Raw genomic sequence first — 17,300 nt, forward strand, 5'->3', positions numbered from 1 at the left:
GCCGTTATATATTTTTTATTGAAATACCAAAATAGTTGGAATTAATGATACACAATTTCTAAATGTTCAATTGTCAGTAAGTCTATTTATTTATTTACTGACAGGCACACTATTGTGAACTAGTGCATTTAAATAACGAATACTTTATCCGGATTCAGTGCAATTCCCATTCAAATTTTTCAAAACCAAAAATTGTATGAAGGAAAAGGATTTTTAAAAAAAATATTACTATATTGCTTTAATTTTATTTTTCATACAAATGTTTAAAGTGTGTTATGCATACATATCTATCTAGTATGTAAGTATATTTAAAAGTTTATAAAATGTCAAAAGTACAACCAATACTAATTTTTGTTTGGTTCTATATCAATTTCATTTCCTTTTCCTTCAATTTCTGTATCACCGTTATTTTCGTTGCTTGTTGTCTCTTTGCTTTCCCCTTCATCAACTGATTGGGACGCGCGTTCAAATAACATTACTAGTTCGGTGTGTGTAGTATGTGGGAACATATCTACTGCAATGGCGGTTTTGGGAAAGAAGGGATCCCCCTTATATTGTTTTGACTCAGGTCGGCCCAGTTCAATCCAATTACGCTGTGCATGCGCTGGATTACAAGATATGTACACCAAACGTTTTATTGCCGTAGCGGCACGTATTGCAGCAATGGATCTATTATCTAGAAAATATGTAATGTTATTTGTTAGTTTGTAAATTGTTATACAAACACTTACGTAGTCCAGCTCTCGGTGGATCCACCACAGCAATCAGATCCAGCGGCGCTCCAGGTGCATTACCGTAAACAACTTCTCGCACCATCGATTGTATGTAATCATCAGCGTTACCAGCAAAAAACTTACAATTTTCAATTGAGTTAGCCGCAGCATTGAATTCGGCATCCTTAATTGCATCTGGTACAATTTCTACACCAAGTACGTGTTTGCAATGTTTGGCGAAGGCTAACGCTATCGTGCCAGTACCACAACAAATGTCTAACACCGTGGAATGTGGTTGAGGTGCGGCCAATTCGATAGCTTTATCATAGAGTACTTCGGCACCCTGCGTATTTATTTGAAAGAAAGCCAGCGGGCTTATTTTAAAAGATAGATTGTGTATTGTATCAGTGTTGTGAGTGCTACCAGAAATATGTTCTATAGGTGAGACCACTTGACCGGCTTCACGATGCTTCACATCTTGATAATACAACGATGTACATTTGAAACCTTTTACTGCATCGGTACATATTTCATAATATTCCCTTAAATTCTGTTTCAAATCTTCTAATTCAGTATCCTTCAAATTGGAAGAATAAACACCGACAACCAGCATTATCTCTCCCGTATGAGCAGATGTACGTACCATCAACTGTCGGATATGACCCGAATTATCCTCTGGATTAAAAGGCAAAAAGTTTGAATCTCTTATAAACTGTTGAAAACTTTCTGCTGCCCATTTAGCCGAGTCGGGTATATGTGGTAAGTCTTGAATTTCTGAAACCTCTACGGACCCGTCAGCATAACTGCCCAAACGGAAGCCGACTACAACTTCACCCAAGGCATTTTTGCCAACAGTAAACTCATTTTTGTTGCGGTATCCATCGATTTGTGGAGACGCCTTAACACCAGCGAATTTGAACTCGTTCAGTTGTTTCTTGGCAGCATGGTTCGTGTTGCGTAATTTGTTTGTGAATTTTTTCAAAAGCTCCTCCATTTCACTACTCTTTTTTTGTAGCTGTTCGTCATACGGAAAGGCAGCGTAGGGGCATATCGCATCAGCAGCAGTACGTTGTCGTTTTGGTTTGCTCTCTTTCTCCTCCCGCTGTGCGTCTTCGTTTCGGCGCTTCTGTAATGGATCTGCAGACGCTTTTGCAGCCTATTAAAAAATTGCATACGTATTTAAAAATGCATCAGTTTATCATAATTTCAAACTTACAGCAGCTTGCAATACTTTTCCTTTCCATTTATAACCATTAAGCGTTTCAATCGCTCGTTGTTGGTCCTCTTCACTACGAAAACACACAAATGCGAACTCTTTACGAAGCGGCGATTTAATTTTAGTCATATTGAGATTTAGTTTGGACTTTAAAAGCTTCTTAAACTCCTAAGTACGACAGAAATTATGTTACTTTTACTTAAAAAAATATTACCAGACGCTCTTACCCCAATGCCGAAATAACCCAAATTCCGTACTTCAATCTTGTAAATCTCGGATGTAAATTCATTTCGTTTTAAGTAATTAAACTCGTCATTTGTAACATTAGCTGACTTCTCATCATTCGGAGTTTCATCAACAATTGCTTCATCCACAATTTTTTCACCCGTACCCTCTTTCTCATTCTCATCTTTTGCGTCGGGAATTTGTTCGCAATTTTCGTTAGTCACTTCGCTCATGGTATTTATATTGAATTTCGAGCTCAAGCGTTTAAATTTATTAGAATTTATTTATTATCAATTACCGGCTGATGTTTATTCTTTGAACATGTGGTAAATGTTACACCTTCTTTTCAAAAGTAGCCAGTCACAATAATGTTTCCAACAAAATAATATCTTATGCGACTGCAATGGAATTTAATTCTAATAAAAAAATTATAAATAATATAGTTTGTTTAAACGAGTACCTCTTAGGTACATACAAAGGCAATTTAAAAAGCAGATCTATTGAATTATTATGCTCTTCGACTTCTTGACAAGAATTGGTTGGGTTCATGATAATTAAACAATTTGCTGGATATGGCAAGCTGTTTTAAAACTGAGCAAGCAAAATTATTGTCAAAACCGGCTGTGTGGAAGCGATTTGCGAAATTCAGGCAGTAAAGGAGTTAAATATCTTAGATTTCCACTGTTTATAGAGGCGTAAATAAGTTATTAACTGATTTATACCAAAAAAATATGTCGCTGATGCCGGGACCATTAGGACAGGGACCTTTGCTACAGGTGAGTTGCGTTGAATACATCAAGCGAATAGTCGATTAACTGGACGTCAATGTTTCTTTGTCGTACACCACCCTTTGTCCGTTGTTTTCGCTCACCCACAAAAGAATGCTATCGAGCCGATGCAAGTAGACGCGCCCATAGAGGACAATGATAATAACGAGGAGCACCAGCTTATTGTTGAGAACCCATCTCTTGATCTCGAAGTATATGCTAATTCTTTCACGGGCTTGGCAACTTTATATCGCTTAAAATTTGTTGCTGATGTGTGCCCAACATTGCGTTTGGAAGCCCTGAAAATGGCTATAAAACATGTAATGACAACTTATAACGTTAACATGTATCAATCACTGCACAAAAAGCTCTTAGAGTTAAATGCCGGTGCAGCTAGTAGTGGTTCGGGACAGGCTGGTGCTGCCGGCCTACCCGATGTAGCCGCCCAATCTGGTACGTCTGCCGGTGGCGGAGCTGGCGCAGATGCACTGGACTTGCCAGCTTACGACAGCAATTGGGTCGAAACGAAGGGTAAACAAGCTGCATTCAATTTGGAGAAATTAGACTCGGATTTAAAGAATTATAAATCAAATTCTATCAAAGAAAGTATACGACGTGGTCATGATGATTTGGGCGATCACTACTTAAGCTGTGGCGATCTGACCAACGCTTTGAAATGTTATTCACGCGCACGCGACTATTGCACTAGCGGCAAACATGTTATCAATATGTGTCTGAATGTTATCAAGGTGTCGTTGTACTTACAAAACTGGGCACATGTGCTTAGTTATGTAAATAAAGCAGAGAGCACTCCTGATTTTATGGAAGGTTCTAAAGAAGCCAATTTGGTATGTAAATAATGTGTTTTATATCTAAGTATATACAATATTCAATAATCGTGATTCACAGTCGGTTGCCACACGTCTCAAATGCGCAGCGGGACTCGCTGAACTACAAACTAAAAAATATAAATCAGCGGCTAAAAAATTTTTGCAAGCCAGCTTCGATCACTGCGAATTCCCTGAGATGCTGTCACAAAACAATGTTGCTATGTATGGTGGACTTTGTGCACTAGCCACCTTCGATCGTCAAGAATTGCAGAAAAATGTAATATCGTCAAGCTCGTTTAAGCTGTTTTTGGAATTGGAACCACAGCTACGCGACATAATATTCAAATTCTACGAATCCAAATACGCATCCTGCCTAAAGTTACTTGATGAGATTCGCGACAATTTGTTGCTAGACATGTACATAGCTCCGCATGTGAACACGCTCTACACAAAGATACGGAATCGTGCGCTAATACAATATTTTAGTCCTTATCTATCGGCTGATATGCGGAAAATGGCAACTGCCTTCAATCGCAGTGTACCAGCTTTGGAGAACGAAGTTATGCAATTGATACTGGATGGTCAAATTCAAGCGCGTATCGATTCACAAAACAAAATACTATGCGCCAAGGAGGCAGATCAGCGTAACAACACATTTGAGCGTGCTATAAGTATGGGTAGAGAATATCAAAGACGTCTGCGTATGTCCATTTTGCGTGCCGCAATGCTCAAAAGTCACATTCAAGTCAAGGTAACTACTACACAACGTTTACGGTTTTTGTAAATATTTCATATATTCTTGTTTAGAATGTACCACGTGACTCTGGAAATCACGGCACCGACTTTTGTGTCTCCGCTGGTTCGAGCACTACCGCCGCCGTCAGGAACTGAATTTATTACTAGGATTCAGATAATTATATTTGGACACAACTGACATATTAATAAATTTAGCATTTCATTCATTAAAACATGTACAAAATATTTGCAAAAAATTGTCACACTATTTTTCGGCATACATATTTCGGTCCATAAATGCATAAACATAATTCCCTAAAACAAACGCAACTTTAAATTTAGTAGTTACTGGTTTTTGAAAGTTTTATTATTACTCTTCACATATGTATATTTATGTCCACAAAAGTTGATATTACACATTTTGAAATGCATACGTATTATTATTATCCTGGTTATTAACTGTGTTAACGTCTCCTATCCCTCGATCTGCTACGGTTCCGTCGGTCATTCTTTGAACGTTGACTATCTCTGTCTTTAGAACGACTACGATATCGGTGATCTCTGGATTGACGTCGTTCTCTGTGACTCTTTTTAGGCTCTCTGGAGCGACTCTGCTCCCTACGTATATGTACGTTACGGCTAGACTGAATGTCTTCATTGTACGGATATGCCTTTTCTCTGTCTTTTTCCAAAGATGATTTGAAGTCTTTCCTTCGTTCATCGCGTGATTGACTGCGTCGTCCTTTCCGTAAGTCTTTCGAGCCTTCATCAGTTTCCGAATCAGAACTGGATGAACTACTGGAAGACTGCGAATCATCAGTTGACTGACTATGCCTGCTTTTTTTCTTATCCATTTTTGGCTTCTTCTTTTCTTTTTCTTTTTTAACTTCGTCCTCACTTTCATCTGTATAATTCCCACTGCTGCTGCTCGACTTCTTTGAATGCTTTTTCTTTGTTTTCTTTTCCTTTTTACTTTTATGAGACTTTTCTTTTTTTAACTTTCGCTTTTCACTTTTCTTCTTTAATTTTTCAATCTTTTCCAGCTTTTTTAATAACACCAGTTTCTGTTCCTTGCTCAACGACTTTAGAAACGCTAATTCAGTGTTCCCTTTGTCCATACCCGTTTTCATTTCACTCTCCTCGTCATCACTTGGCACCAATCTGTGTTGTTGATGAACTTGTTTGATATTCTGCAGTTCCAATGCGGATTTTTTCATTACCAAACCATCTTCTTTCATCTGCTCTTCCAGCACATTTTTGGCCATCATCTCACTGGCTTCCGCTTCAGAATGAAGTTTACGCGCTTCGCTCATAGAAATGCTATACATACTACACTCTTTATCGGTATTGATGTGACCCCATTTGTGACACTTTATGCAACGTACATTGCGCACTTGTATGCCAAATGGCTGATCGCGAATTTCCGTGTCACCTTTGCAATATGATTCGCGTGGCGCATTAAACTTGCGCTGCCACTCAAACTTGTACTCCGGTTCAGTGGCGTCCTTTTCGCGTTCTTTGCGCACACCAGGCGGCGGCTCGTACATGAAATTCACGCTTAGCTTATCTTTGCTGTCCTTGCTTAGCATAGCTTTGTTTTCATGTAAATTTTGCTCCTTCTCATACTGTGTACGGAGTTCCTCCTGTTTCTTCTTGTAAGCCTCCGCTTGCTGTTCGGCCATCCATACCTATAAAACAATATTATATATATTATAGTTTACAAATTAATATAAAATTAAAAATTAGTTAATATAAAAAATATAAAAATGCAAAGCAGTATTGTTTAGAAATTGGCGTATGTCTTACCCGTTTTAGATTGTCTCTAGAAGCTGGGTGAAAGAACTTCTTGCACATGTAATTGTTAAAACCTTTTCCCATTTTACTGCTACCGAATGCTTTTCACCACTTTTAACGCAAATAAAAATATATTTAGTTATGTTTTGTGCTGAAAATTAATTGATATCTGCTAAAGTTAATGCGTTTATATAGTACACAAAAGCCATGACACCAGCTGTTTACAGCTGTCAGAACAGCAATGCTGCCAAAGCAGTGTAGAGAATGGCAACACCAAAATAAAGCCAAACTGTGTTGGGCAATGTGCTGTTTTATAACGGATGTTAATTAAAATTACAAAAAAAGCGTTTACCTTTTCTAATATTTCACAATTTATCTTATGAAATCTTATCAAAATCAAGTTCGGTTTAAATGCAAGTAAAAATATTTACATATGCGTACATATATACATACATACCTACATTGTATTTCCACATATAAATTTACAATTTTTAAATTACATTTTATAAAAATATATATAACATAAACAACAACAAATTAATTTTATTGCACAACGAATTTAAACTGTTGAGGCACAGAGCGGCATCTGACGGCAACGACGACAATGTCTTTCTTCGCTTGATTCAAAGCTCTAACACAGTTCTGACTGTGGCACAAATCTTATTGTTAACATATAATCCATTAACCGATTTTTTAATAGAAATAAAAAATGCCGCTGCGACTTATATTTTTCATTATTCCATATTATTTGAATTTGTCAAAATGCATCCTGTAAAAATTGAGATGTGAGAATACTTAAAAGCACCAACACAATAGACAAATTAACAGATTTTTATAGTAAATTTGTATCGGTAAAGTCAGCGTTGTTTGCGGTATGTGCATAGGTGTGTGTGCTGTTGTGTGAGTTTTGTTTAAATGTTTGGTAGCGCTGCCTGTTGGTACTATGGCGTGTGTGATGCGTCGTGGTTGGCGCTTGCCCCTTAGCTGATCGGTACCTTGCATCGTTTGTAGCTCTTCGGTGGATACAACAATAGGCACAGCATTTGCCACTTGCGTTGCACTATGAGGCGCGGTCGGCTTTTGTAGCGCATATTTTTGCATTTCCAAATATTTCTGCCAGATCTGCGTGATGTGGTCACCTTCTTGGTTAAAGTCTTGAAATTGCAATTTTACATTGCCCTCATTCACATATACCTGACGTGTCCGCTGAAAGTGATTATCTTGAATGATTACATTCCGAAAGCAGAAAAGACCACCAGCTGCAGCAAAGCCGTCGGGCACATTGTTGGCCATTTCCCCGTCCATATCAGTATTAACAGCTTCCGTATGATTGCAAGTAACAGCTACGCCACCTACGGCATTACCAACTGCGTTGCTGTTCAAAGTATGCAGCACGCCATTCGTGGCTGTTTTGTGGCACTCCTGCGGCATTTGGTTGTTGTCAACGTTGGCCAGCAGGCGCATGGCACTAGTTGGTGCGGTATTGCTTCTGTACTTATGCGCGCCCAATATAAAGTTCGTCTGTTCCAGTTGCTTCACTTGTTGTGCCAATTTGGCGTTCTCCTTCTCCAAGAAGTCGATTTGCAGTGTGAGTTGCATATGCTGTGTATGCAGTTCCTCCATGTTAGTTGGCTCCAGAGGTCTACTGCTCGGCAGCTTCATTAGTTTGAAGCGCGCATTCACCTGTTGGGCGACGTAATTTTCGGCGTATGTTGTCACTTTGGCCAGCGCGTAAATGCATGCGAAAATGGCCAGAAAATTCAAATAAATATCATAATTCTCAAAACAGGCTTTCCCACGCAGCGTGTCTTCGTAGGCGTTATCTGAAAGCGTATTAGACAAAAGTAAAATCTGGCTATAAACTGGCTGGGTGCTTACTCATGTGGACCTCAATGGTCATTGGGTCCTCGCGTTGCTGTTCGATTTGTTTGAAATAGCAGAGTATGATCCACGTGGTGACCGCCAGCGATATCAGAAATAGAAAATTAATTGAGGAAAACATTTTGACGTCTTTGGAATTTTGATCAGAAATAAAAAGTTTTCAGCAATACAAATATAAATTTGTTTGAGTTTAAACGTTTTTACACAAATTTTTCCAGCGTTTAATTTGTAACTGACAGCATGTGTCAAAACCTGACGTCAAAACTTTTGACAACAAAAACGAAGAAAACCGCTAGAAGCCGACAAGTGCCGACTAGCGGCAAGTGGACGCATCATTCTTTTAAAATTTTAAAATAGGTATTTTATTTATTTAAGAAGTCAACAATTATTTACTAATAATTTGCTATGTGACTGTCTAACAGAAGAGCCCGAAGCGACTCGAGCGATATTTGTAACGGATTAAAATAGAGTTTCCGCTTCTCCGGCGCGTAAATAATTGAATATTTGTCACTTGTCATCCGTCACTCGTCTTGCCGAAAGTGCGCGATGTCATCATAACCGCGATAACCCAGTTTGTAACCAGCCACTGCGTGTCCAAAGCGCACCGCCGCTTGCAAACTTTTTTGGAGCACTTGCAATGCATATATAACAGCAGCGCAGAAGGTATCACCAGCGCCAAGCGAGTCCACAATTTCGCCGACCGGCTTCGATGGTATGAATGCATAATTGCCCAGCGCATCTACGCAACCGGCGCCCTCTGCACCCCACGGACATATAATAGCCGGCTTCGTGTCACCCAACTCTTGTTGTGGCTCGAGCCTGTCATATAAACCCATTACAGCGGCCGCCGGTTCCCGCCAACCCAAGTGTAGTGCCAAATCTTTGCCCAGAAACACAAAATCAGCCGCCTCGCCCAGCTCAAGTATATCATCTTTCATTTTCTCCAAATCGACGGATATGCGTATGCGTTCTTTTGGCTTGCGCAACTCTCTATTATGGTTACGTATGTCACGTATAAACTGCAGCACCGACGCATTATTGCGACCTTCGAAATGTACCCAGCCATAGCTGTTTAAGTCAAGCCGCGTGCCATGTTCATACTCCAGCGTTGGAAATCCGGGGTTTGAGTGTATGATTGTGCGCGAACCGGTCGCTTTGTTGAGTATGACCGAAGAGAATGGCGGATCCAAATCGGTGCTTGGACAATTCTCGATAATAATGTTACGCTTGCGGCAGTCTTCGTACAGGAAAGCAAAGGCAGGCGAAGCGCTCAACATGCCAAGAAACTCAACCTGTGGCGCGCCTAGTTGCCGCAGCACAGTGCAATTATTGGAAGCATTGCCGCCGCGTTGCCAATAGCCGGCTAGACAGCGCTTGTCGGTGTCCTCTACGGGATATTGCTCCACCAAATGTATGACGTCCAGTACACACATGCCCACACAGAGTATGCGCCGCTGTTGCGATGACGTTGCTGTTGTGTTGCTCATGATCTCAGCTACTGCTTCAAGCGCCACTTGACTTTTGACTGCAAGCTTTTCTTTTTACAAACTTCACGTCTCACTGCGTCTTGTTCACTAGCGCCGGGCTCGGCTTTTGTCTTTTCTCACTGTAATATTTGCAAACTTCAAATTTCTATGCACGCAATCGTAATCTTATTTTTGTTTTCTATTGAATTGAAATCTTATCAAAAATTTGTTTGCGTTGTGGTCTCTCGAACAGCTGTTTTCTACTGGCTTCTCAAATTTCAACTAATCGCTCACCTAATGCTTGCTGTTCTTTATTACGTGCACGACAATCGTAACGCTCTCTTTGTTAGACTCCAGCGGATCGTCCATAGTCAGAGCTTCTTGGAGATGAATGTGCGCTCAATCAGCGCATGGAGAACGTACGTCGAGAGAGCACTTTAACAAAATCTATTGATTAATTAATTAGTTTGCTGTTTGTAGTTGCCATAAGTAACGGAATTGACTACTCTCATTTGCAACAAATTTCAATTGCTTGTGGTCGATCAGTTTGTACGGTAGTACGGTACATATATGCTATAGTAGTGCGATCTGAACAGTTTTTTCGAAGATTGTGCTATTGCTTTGGATAATAGTCGGTGCTGAGTTTCGGGAAGATATCTCTTCAAATAAAAAAGTTTTCCATACAAGGACTTGCTTCCTATCGTTCAATTTGTATGACAGCTATATGCTATGGTGGTCCGATCTGAACAGTTTCTTTTCATATTATACTGTTGGTTTGGATAATAGTTCATACTAAATTTCGGGAAGATATCTTGTCAAATAAAAAAGTTTTCCATACAACGACTTAACTCCTATCGTTCAGTTTGTATGACAGCTATATGCTATAGTGGTGCGATAACGGCGTTTCCAACAAACAAGCAGTAGCTCGATGAGGAACGGCCGTTTGCAAAATTTCAGAGCGATAACTCAAAAACTGAGCGACTAATTCACGTATATACAGACGGATATGCTTAATTTAATTTCTTTGGGTCTCTGCCGCATACTGCTGTGTATTATAAACTTCGCGGCAAATTTTCTATATCCTGTTCAGGGTATAAAAAAATGCTACTGCCTCACATTTCCGTTTCCTTTTCAAATTTGTTTCACGGTCTGCTGGTCACCCTCTGCGGCAGCCACTTTTCACCACACTTGGTAGGTGTCACAATGCTACATGCTAACCGGTTACTCGCACGTCGTGGTGGCGCGTTCTCGTGTGTGCGTCCGCCCACTCCCAACAGGGTGTGCCAATACGTACATTTGATGCATGCGCCGGTTCTCCAACAGCTATTTGCGCACAACCCGAGTTGACTAGTCGGCTGGCAAGCTAGGTGTCAGCTCGTTTATTTACTACGTTTGTTGTGCTGTTGTTTTTGTGGTTGCAGCCACGACGGTTAGTGATGAACGCTTGCTTTCGCTCAAGCAGTCAGTTGCTGTCAACGATGCCATGCTGAAGTGACAATTACCGTAACGTGCGGACGCCAAGTGGCCCCTTCTTAAATAAACGTAGTGTCAACAACACGAAAAATAAAAGTACGAAACACACAGCAAGCGCGTGAGCAAAGACAAGTATGCTGCTGCTGCTGTTGCTGCTTGCTGGTGGAAGAGTCTGTGCTCACAGCCAGCGCAGTGGACAGTTGTAAAGAGACTCGCGCGACGATGTGACGTGTATTTTCCGTTTGTCGTGCTTGTTGCGTTCCGTATGTGATCCGTGATAAATTAATTTTCATTTCCGTACGTGTGTTGCACTTGCAACTTTTTATACAATTAACGATTTCTTTTTTTTATGTTTTGCATTTTTCGCATTTTTACTTGTTTGTAAACACTTTGCGCGCCTACAGAAATTTCAAATTGTAGTAGCTATTGTGACTTGGCGTGTTTAAAAAAATAAATAAATATGCCAATCTGTCAACTCTTTGCAATAACTGACATTTCGACCATTCTTTTTAAATTTGCTTTGTTTGTTTTTTATTTATGCTTTGGCTTTAAAAATTTTAGTGTTTCTTTTTTAAATTCTGCTAACAAAGCAAAGTGAGCAGCGTTGTAGAAATTGTGGTGAGTGCGATATTTGGTGTATAGTGGAATTGATATTTACATAAACACATATAAATTGATATGTATGTATGTATGTTTGTAAAAACGCCCAAAGCGGCAAGAGCAGCTAATGCTGTTTCTAAATAATTTACGCTTAGCGTGAAATCAAAAATCGTACTAAAAACTGACAAATCAGTTATAGTTAGTGAGTAGTTAGCATACTTTTTAAGTTTTTAACATTTTAGGGACTTAGTGCATGGTGAGTACGCCCGTCTTAGTGGAAGAGCGCTTGCTTGTGCCTACAAATGCGCTCTTCGTGCGGCAGATCTTACAAAAGGTTTCCGCCGCGGCGCTCATTCCGCGTATTGTGGTGAAAGAGAGTGGTCGCCTGCCGTTGCCGTTGTCGTTGTCGTCGTGGTGGCACCGTGCCATTTTCATACACAAATACATACGAGTATTTACATGTGTTCGTGCTTGCAAGTGGTCGCGATCTGCTTTGCTACAAGATTTCGTCGTTGATAAAAGCAAAGTTGAAAATATTTACGTATAGTATTTGTGTTTTGGTTTTGATTTGTGAATTTGTTAATTTGTTTTATTTATATTTTATTAATTTACACGCCGTGTTGTTGTGCGTCGCTTTGCTGCTTTTTACAGAATCAATACAAATCAACAAGTGCAGTTTACATGCCAACAACAGTGTGTAACAAAATATGACAACCATGCAGTGCATGTTTGAGCATGTGTGTGCATGTTGTAAAGTTGTTGAAAAGTGAAAAATAATAAGTGAGAATAAATACAACACACACGAGTGCAAACATAGTTATATATTTGGATGTGAGTATGTGCATATACAGTCAGCATATAGTCGTGCATATTATTTACCATAATGCAATAAATAAACAAGTGAAAGAAAGTGGAAAACACATGCATAGCTACATACATATATGTATATGCATACAAGTATTTGTGTACGGAATTTGACTGCGGCAAATATGCACGTGTTTCGTTTTCGAGCGGCTGCTGAAAGTAAAAAATTCGTTAACATCCTCGGAGTAGTGTGAGTACATGTTTCGTAAATTTAAATACATACATATGTATGATTTTTTTTGTAATATTTTCCTATGTATGTACCTGTACATATTTATGTGCAAACACACGATCATTTTCATTCATTTACAAAACTGCCTATATACTTTCCTTTATATGCACACATTTAAACATTATAAATAAATATATACATATGTAGGCACACATTTAACTTAGTATATTTATTGCTAGGTAGAGCGTAATCCGTGATAATAATCTTTTTCTAGTTGCTGTGTGCATCTCTCGCCTTCTTCTTGTATAGGCGTACTCTGTGGAATTTCGTGCTTTGTTTGCAACTCCGCTCATTTGAGTGCGTACGACAATCAGCGTTCGTTGATAAGCTGTGCCTTTATCTTGGCCAGAGTTGCCCTCCCCTGTGGTTTTTAAGCTGTTCTAGGCATTATTTTTTAATTATAGCAAAACTATCTCGACCAATAAAAATTAGATTACAGGCAAAATGTTTAGTCATTTTTGGAAAAAAAAATTAAAACCTTGTATTTGGCGTTCGAAAATTCGAGCACTTCGCCTTTTGTGTTGTTAAAGGTATTTGACTTTGAAATTTGTTGACGCTGAGGTTGATTTTCTTTTATCTCGGACTAAGGTGACAGTCATAACTTCGAAGTCGTATATAATTTCATCTGTCTTGGAACCAGCATTAATACCAACAACAATATCAGCCTCGAAATCCAACGCAAAATAATTCTTGCCAACAGGTACTACTACGGTCTGAGTAGGGAATTGTAAAGAAAGGTCCTCTCGAGGCGAACAAAGACCAAACACTATAAATCACTCATTATCCCCGTCTTGCTATAAGGTGCAGAGGCATGGACGATGACAACATCTGATGAGTCCTCTCATTGACAACGGCGAATAACACATTCGATGGAACGATGAGCTGTAAGAGTTATACGACGACATTGACATAGTTCAGTTACATTAAGAAACAGCTGATACGCTGGCTAGGTCATGTCGTCGGAATGGATGAAAACGCTTCAGCTCTAAAAGTATTCGACGCATTACCTGCCGGCGGAAGCAGAGGAAGACCTCCACTCCGTTGGAAAGAGAAAGATCTGGCTGCACTAGGAACCTCCAATTGGTTTAAGATGTGTTTACAACGAAGTGAGAGAAAATCGGTACCCGTAGATGTTTGTAAGGAATTGTTGGAGAAAAATTCTGCAAACTATTGCGGCAGAGCACCTTATAGTAGGGCACTCCGGGCTCGGGTGTAATTGTACCCGAACTTCTCCCTCTTTTTTTTCATGGAGTGTTCCTTCATAGAGTGTTTTATTAGTAAAGTTTGATTAAAATTTCGGATGTTATGGTCGGATTTAAGTTCCTTTGACTTTCATACCGTTCTTTTAAAAACTTAAACTAAACTTTTCTCTTCTTCAACCCTGGCGGCAGTGGTATTGTTATTCCCACTATACTATATGTACGTATGTAATCTAATTTGACTACCTATAACAAGTCAATACATATGTATATTTGAAATGTATAGATAATAATATGCATCCATACATACATATGCACATGTTACATACAGTGCATTTTATTCTGATTTCTGCTGTTATTCCACTTGTTTACTACATTTCTCGTTTTGCTTTTGTAACATCTCTAGCATACGATCGTACATCATTCGTGCTCTCAGCGAGCGTCGTTGTTTAGCGTCAACGGAGGAAACTCGCGCTCTTCAGCGTCTCCATCTGCTCTCTGGACTTGTCGTTGACTGGTCCACAGAAAAATATGCGCTCTTCTTTTGCCTTTGTACAAGGGGCGTGCTCTCCTACACACATACGCGCACACACGAGTGTACATTTTTGTAATACGCCAGCGACGACTGATAAAGGTTGTTATTTATAAATCTTTGCCATTTTTTCGTGCCTGTTTTTACATATTCCTATATACATATGTATGTATGTATGTATTTGCTCCAGCGCGCAGTCTTTTTGCTCGTTTATCGCTGGTGAATGCGGCGGCGGTGGTGTCTTTTCCCAACCTTTTGTGTAACACAATGCGCGTCAATTCTTCTACTATACTCTACTTTAATCTACGCTAGTACTTCCAACACCCTTTTGCGTTGTTATAAAAAATTATACATCTGTAGGTACTTATGTTTGTATGTATGCCTTGCAGATTTGTATGAAAATCTGCTTTACAACTGGAAGTCTTTCTTATCTTCTGCCGGCAAAAGATTTTTGCAAATTGAAATGTCTTCTACAAATTGCTGATACCTCTGCAGTCCTGCTTAATACGGTTATAATTTGAACACGATGTTGTTACTTGCCGTTTCGGCCCTCGATCTTTGCTCTACACTTGCCGATGATGATTCAACAAGTTGCTGTTATTTCCTGCTCGCTGGGCCTCTTATGATTTTGTAATGTGTTTTTGGGCGTCTCTCAGTTTATCAGATATTCAACTGAAATTTGCATACGTCCGTTTCAGTTCAACAAGCTCGGAGTTGTTGATATCAGGGCACTAAAGCATAGAGCTGCCATACAAACTGAATGACCTAGGGAAACTTTCTTATTATGCCTAGCTCTATGTTAGCTGCAAACTGATCGATGAAAATCCAGTCATTCTATGGAAAACTTTATTGTTGCCCGAAATATCTATACGAAAATTCGAATGCGCCAAATAGTCTCTTCCAAGACGTCAATGGTATCGGGCTTATCTGCGAGACCAAGCCACTTCACAAAAACCCACTAAAAGTAATCTACCTGGAACGCATCCATTCTTAGGGGGATACGACACAAGCCCTCGACGCAAGATAATGCGCTCACCAAAAGTTTCCTTCAATAAACTGATTGTTTCGTTGGCTCTATGTCATGTGGCGTCGAATTGTTGGAACTAAAGCTCGTCTAAGACAACACGAATAATGGCTCTATGGCGTATATCATTGGCTGGAACATTATGCCCAAATGTGATGCGCATTATCCGCTAGAGTAAATGTGGTACGAAACCGATACACGCTTGCTCGAGTTATCGACACCGCGGGGCGATTACGTCAACCGACTTAGCGCGCGATGCGTCGCATGCATTAACACAACTTTGCAATACGAAACTGGGTATAAATCTAATAACAGCTGTCAAAAAGACCAACTCCGAGAAAAGTATTGCCTCATTGAAAACCACAGTCAAAGAAAATACCCATTACAAAGACTATGTAATGATATTTCAAAACCGCTCAGATTTATTATTTCAAGAATGGAAATGTTAACAGGGAGCTTGAGTTTCTAAGTTGGTACTGCTGTATATTCGATTCGATTCTTTTACGTGGACCCGACTGCCTACAGGTAGTGCCTATCGCCTGCATTTAACGTACTTGGGGTTCTTTGTTAAAGTATTAATTTAGATTATATGTAGGGATGGACTAAAATATGACTGAATTTAATTTGGGTGCAAAATGGGTTATGTTGCCGGGGTTACGTATGTAGTTGATCTCAAGTCCAAGGGTATCTATTACATCAGTTCGTGGATGTTAAGAATTTAATTTGAGTTGAGTTAATCTCAAAGTCAAAGGTATCCATTCCAGCGTTTTATTACTAATTTTGTACAATGTTGCAGTTCAACATGGATTTTGGGTTGTTAAGGCTTGTGAGACTTGCAATACCTTGGTGTTTGGTTAGTTCGTAAGAGTCTCAATATTTTTGTTTTTCAAGAACTGCTGGATATTTATCGCATTCTTTATTTAAGTTTGGATGGTTTTGTTCAAGTTGTTCAAAACTCTTTGAGATCTAACTCAACTCTAAAACTCTTTGAGGTCGCTTCCACTCTTAGTTGTCCAAAATCTTTGTGGTCTACTGCAAAGCCGCGCTTGTGGTCAACACTAGTAATCATCGCTATCTTTCTGAGTAGTCCCAAAATTCTTTGAGTTTTACTGCAAAGGCGGACTTGTGGTCAACATTGGTAATCAATGCTTCCTCTCTGAGTATTTTACATCCATACTCCTAATGTTGACCGCAAAATTTCATCTCAAAATTTTTAGTCTTAAGCTCGTGCTTTTATACTAACGAACTTTACGAAGAAAATCCAATAAAGTTCAAATTCCTCGCATATTTAATTAAATAACGCACTAAGCGGCGATATGTGCGCCATTTATGTACCCCCACCACACACACTCGCATACAAAAATGTTCGCATATCGTCCGGGGTTTGCAATAAAAGCAAAACATGATTTCTGTGCGCAACTAACATATTTATCATTTCCCTTCGATCCAATGCCGGAATAACAAGTAGTGCAAATGAAATCGCAAAACAAATACTAACGCGCACATAGAAATACGCGCATATACATACTTAGTCTATCAAGAATATAAGGCCGTCTAATAGAGGAGCGACCCACTCATATCTGACTTGTGAATGCCGGCGGCTGCAGGCTGTATTCGCGCGGTATCGCCAGCCGCTGGACGAGTAATATTTCACGATTTGAACTAATATAGCGAACGGTGTATGTATGTATGTAAGCATGTGGCGAATACGCGTTAAATGAGCGAGGGAGCGCGTAATAAAGATTAGAC

At 39.6% G+C, this 17,300-nt stretch overlaps 5 protein-coding genes across 6 annotated transcripts; 1 reads left to right on the top strand and 4 right to left on the bottom strand.

Moving 5' to 3' along the window:
- Positions 1–262: 262 nt before the first annotated feature.
- LOC126762111 (tRNA (uracil-5-)-methyltransferase homolog A) lies at positions 263–2,493 on the bottom strand. The gene is made up of 4 exons (XM_050478634.1): positions 2,157–2,493; positions 1,930–2,097; positions 732–1,869; positions 263–676 (listed from the first exon to the last, which is right to left on the bottom strand). Exons 1-4 carry the CDS (start codon positions 2,385–2,387, stop codon positions 345–347), a joined length of 1,869 nt encoding a protein of 622 aa, XP_050334591.1. The 5' UTR covers positions 2,388–2,493; the 3' UTR covers positions 263–344.
- Positions 2,494–2,778: 285 nt separating this feature from the next.
- Positions 2,779–4,827, top strand: LOC126762112 (COP9 signalosome complex subunit 1b). Its single transcript, XM_050478635.1, has 4 exons — positions 2,779–2,930; positions 3,035–3,769; positions 3,831–4,502; positions 4,559–4,827. Exons 1-4 carry the CDS (start codon positions 2,886–2,888, stop codon positions 4,640–4,642), a joined length of 1,536 nt encoding a protein of 511 aa, XP_050334592.1. The 5' UTR covers positions 2,779–2,885; the 3' UTR covers positions 4,643–4,827.
- LOC126762113 (corepressor interacting with RBPJ 1) lies at positions 4,818–6,512 on the bottom strand. Its single transcript, XM_050478636.1, has 2 exons — positions 6,293–6,512; positions 4,818–6,174 (listed from the first exon to the last, which is right to left on the bottom strand). The coding sequence occupies exons 1-2, from the start codon at positions 6,362–6,364 to the stop codon at positions 4,951–4,953; spliced, it is 1,296 nt and encodes a 431-aa protein (XP_050334593.1). The 5' UTR covers positions 6,365–6,512; the 3' UTR covers positions 4,818–4,950.
- A 359-nt stretch (positions 6,513–6,871) lies between these two features.
- Positions 6,872–8,388, bottom strand: LOC126762114 (uncharacterized). Of its 2 annotated transcripts, XM_050478638.1 has the most exons (3): positions 8,159–8,388; positions 7,276–8,103; positions 6,872–7,049 (listed from the first exon to the last, which is right to left on the bottom strand). In XM_050478638.1, the coding sequence occupies exons 1-3, from the start codon at positions 8,280–8,282 to the stop codon at positions 7,015–7,017; spliced, it is 987 nt and encodes a 328-aa protein (XP_050334595.1). In that variant the 5' UTR covers positions 8,283–8,388; the 3' UTR covers positions 6,872–7,014. The 2 variants fall into 2 exon arrangements, with proteins under 2 accessions (XP_050334595.1, XP_050334594.1); XM_050478637.1 differs by lacking the exon at positions 6,872–7,049 and having other exon boundaries at positions 7,059–8,103; positions 8,159–8,387.
- Positions 8,389–8,546: 158 nt separating this feature from the next.
- On the bottom strand, positions 8,547–9,903 carry LOC126762116 (ketohexokinase-like). Its single transcript, XM_050478640.1, has one exon. The coding sequence runs from the start codon at positions 9,646–9,648 to the stop codon at positions 8,683–8,685; it is 966 nt and encodes a 321-aa protein (XP_050334597.1). The 5' UTR covers positions 9,649–9,903; the 3' UTR covers positions 8,547–8,682.
- Between the last annotated feature and the right edge of the window lie 7,397 nt (positions 9,904–17,300).

The sequence above is a fragment of the Bactrocera neohumeralis genome, chromosome 6 (assembly GCF_024586455.1).
Source record: "Bactrocera neohumeralis isolate Rockhampton chromosome 6, APGP_CSIRO_Bneo_wtdbg2-racon-allhic-juicebox.fasta_v2, whole genome shotgun sequence".
Classification (NCBI taxonomy): Eukaryota; Metazoa; Arthropoda; class Insecta; order Diptera; family Tephritidae; genus Bactrocera; species Bactrocera neohumeralis.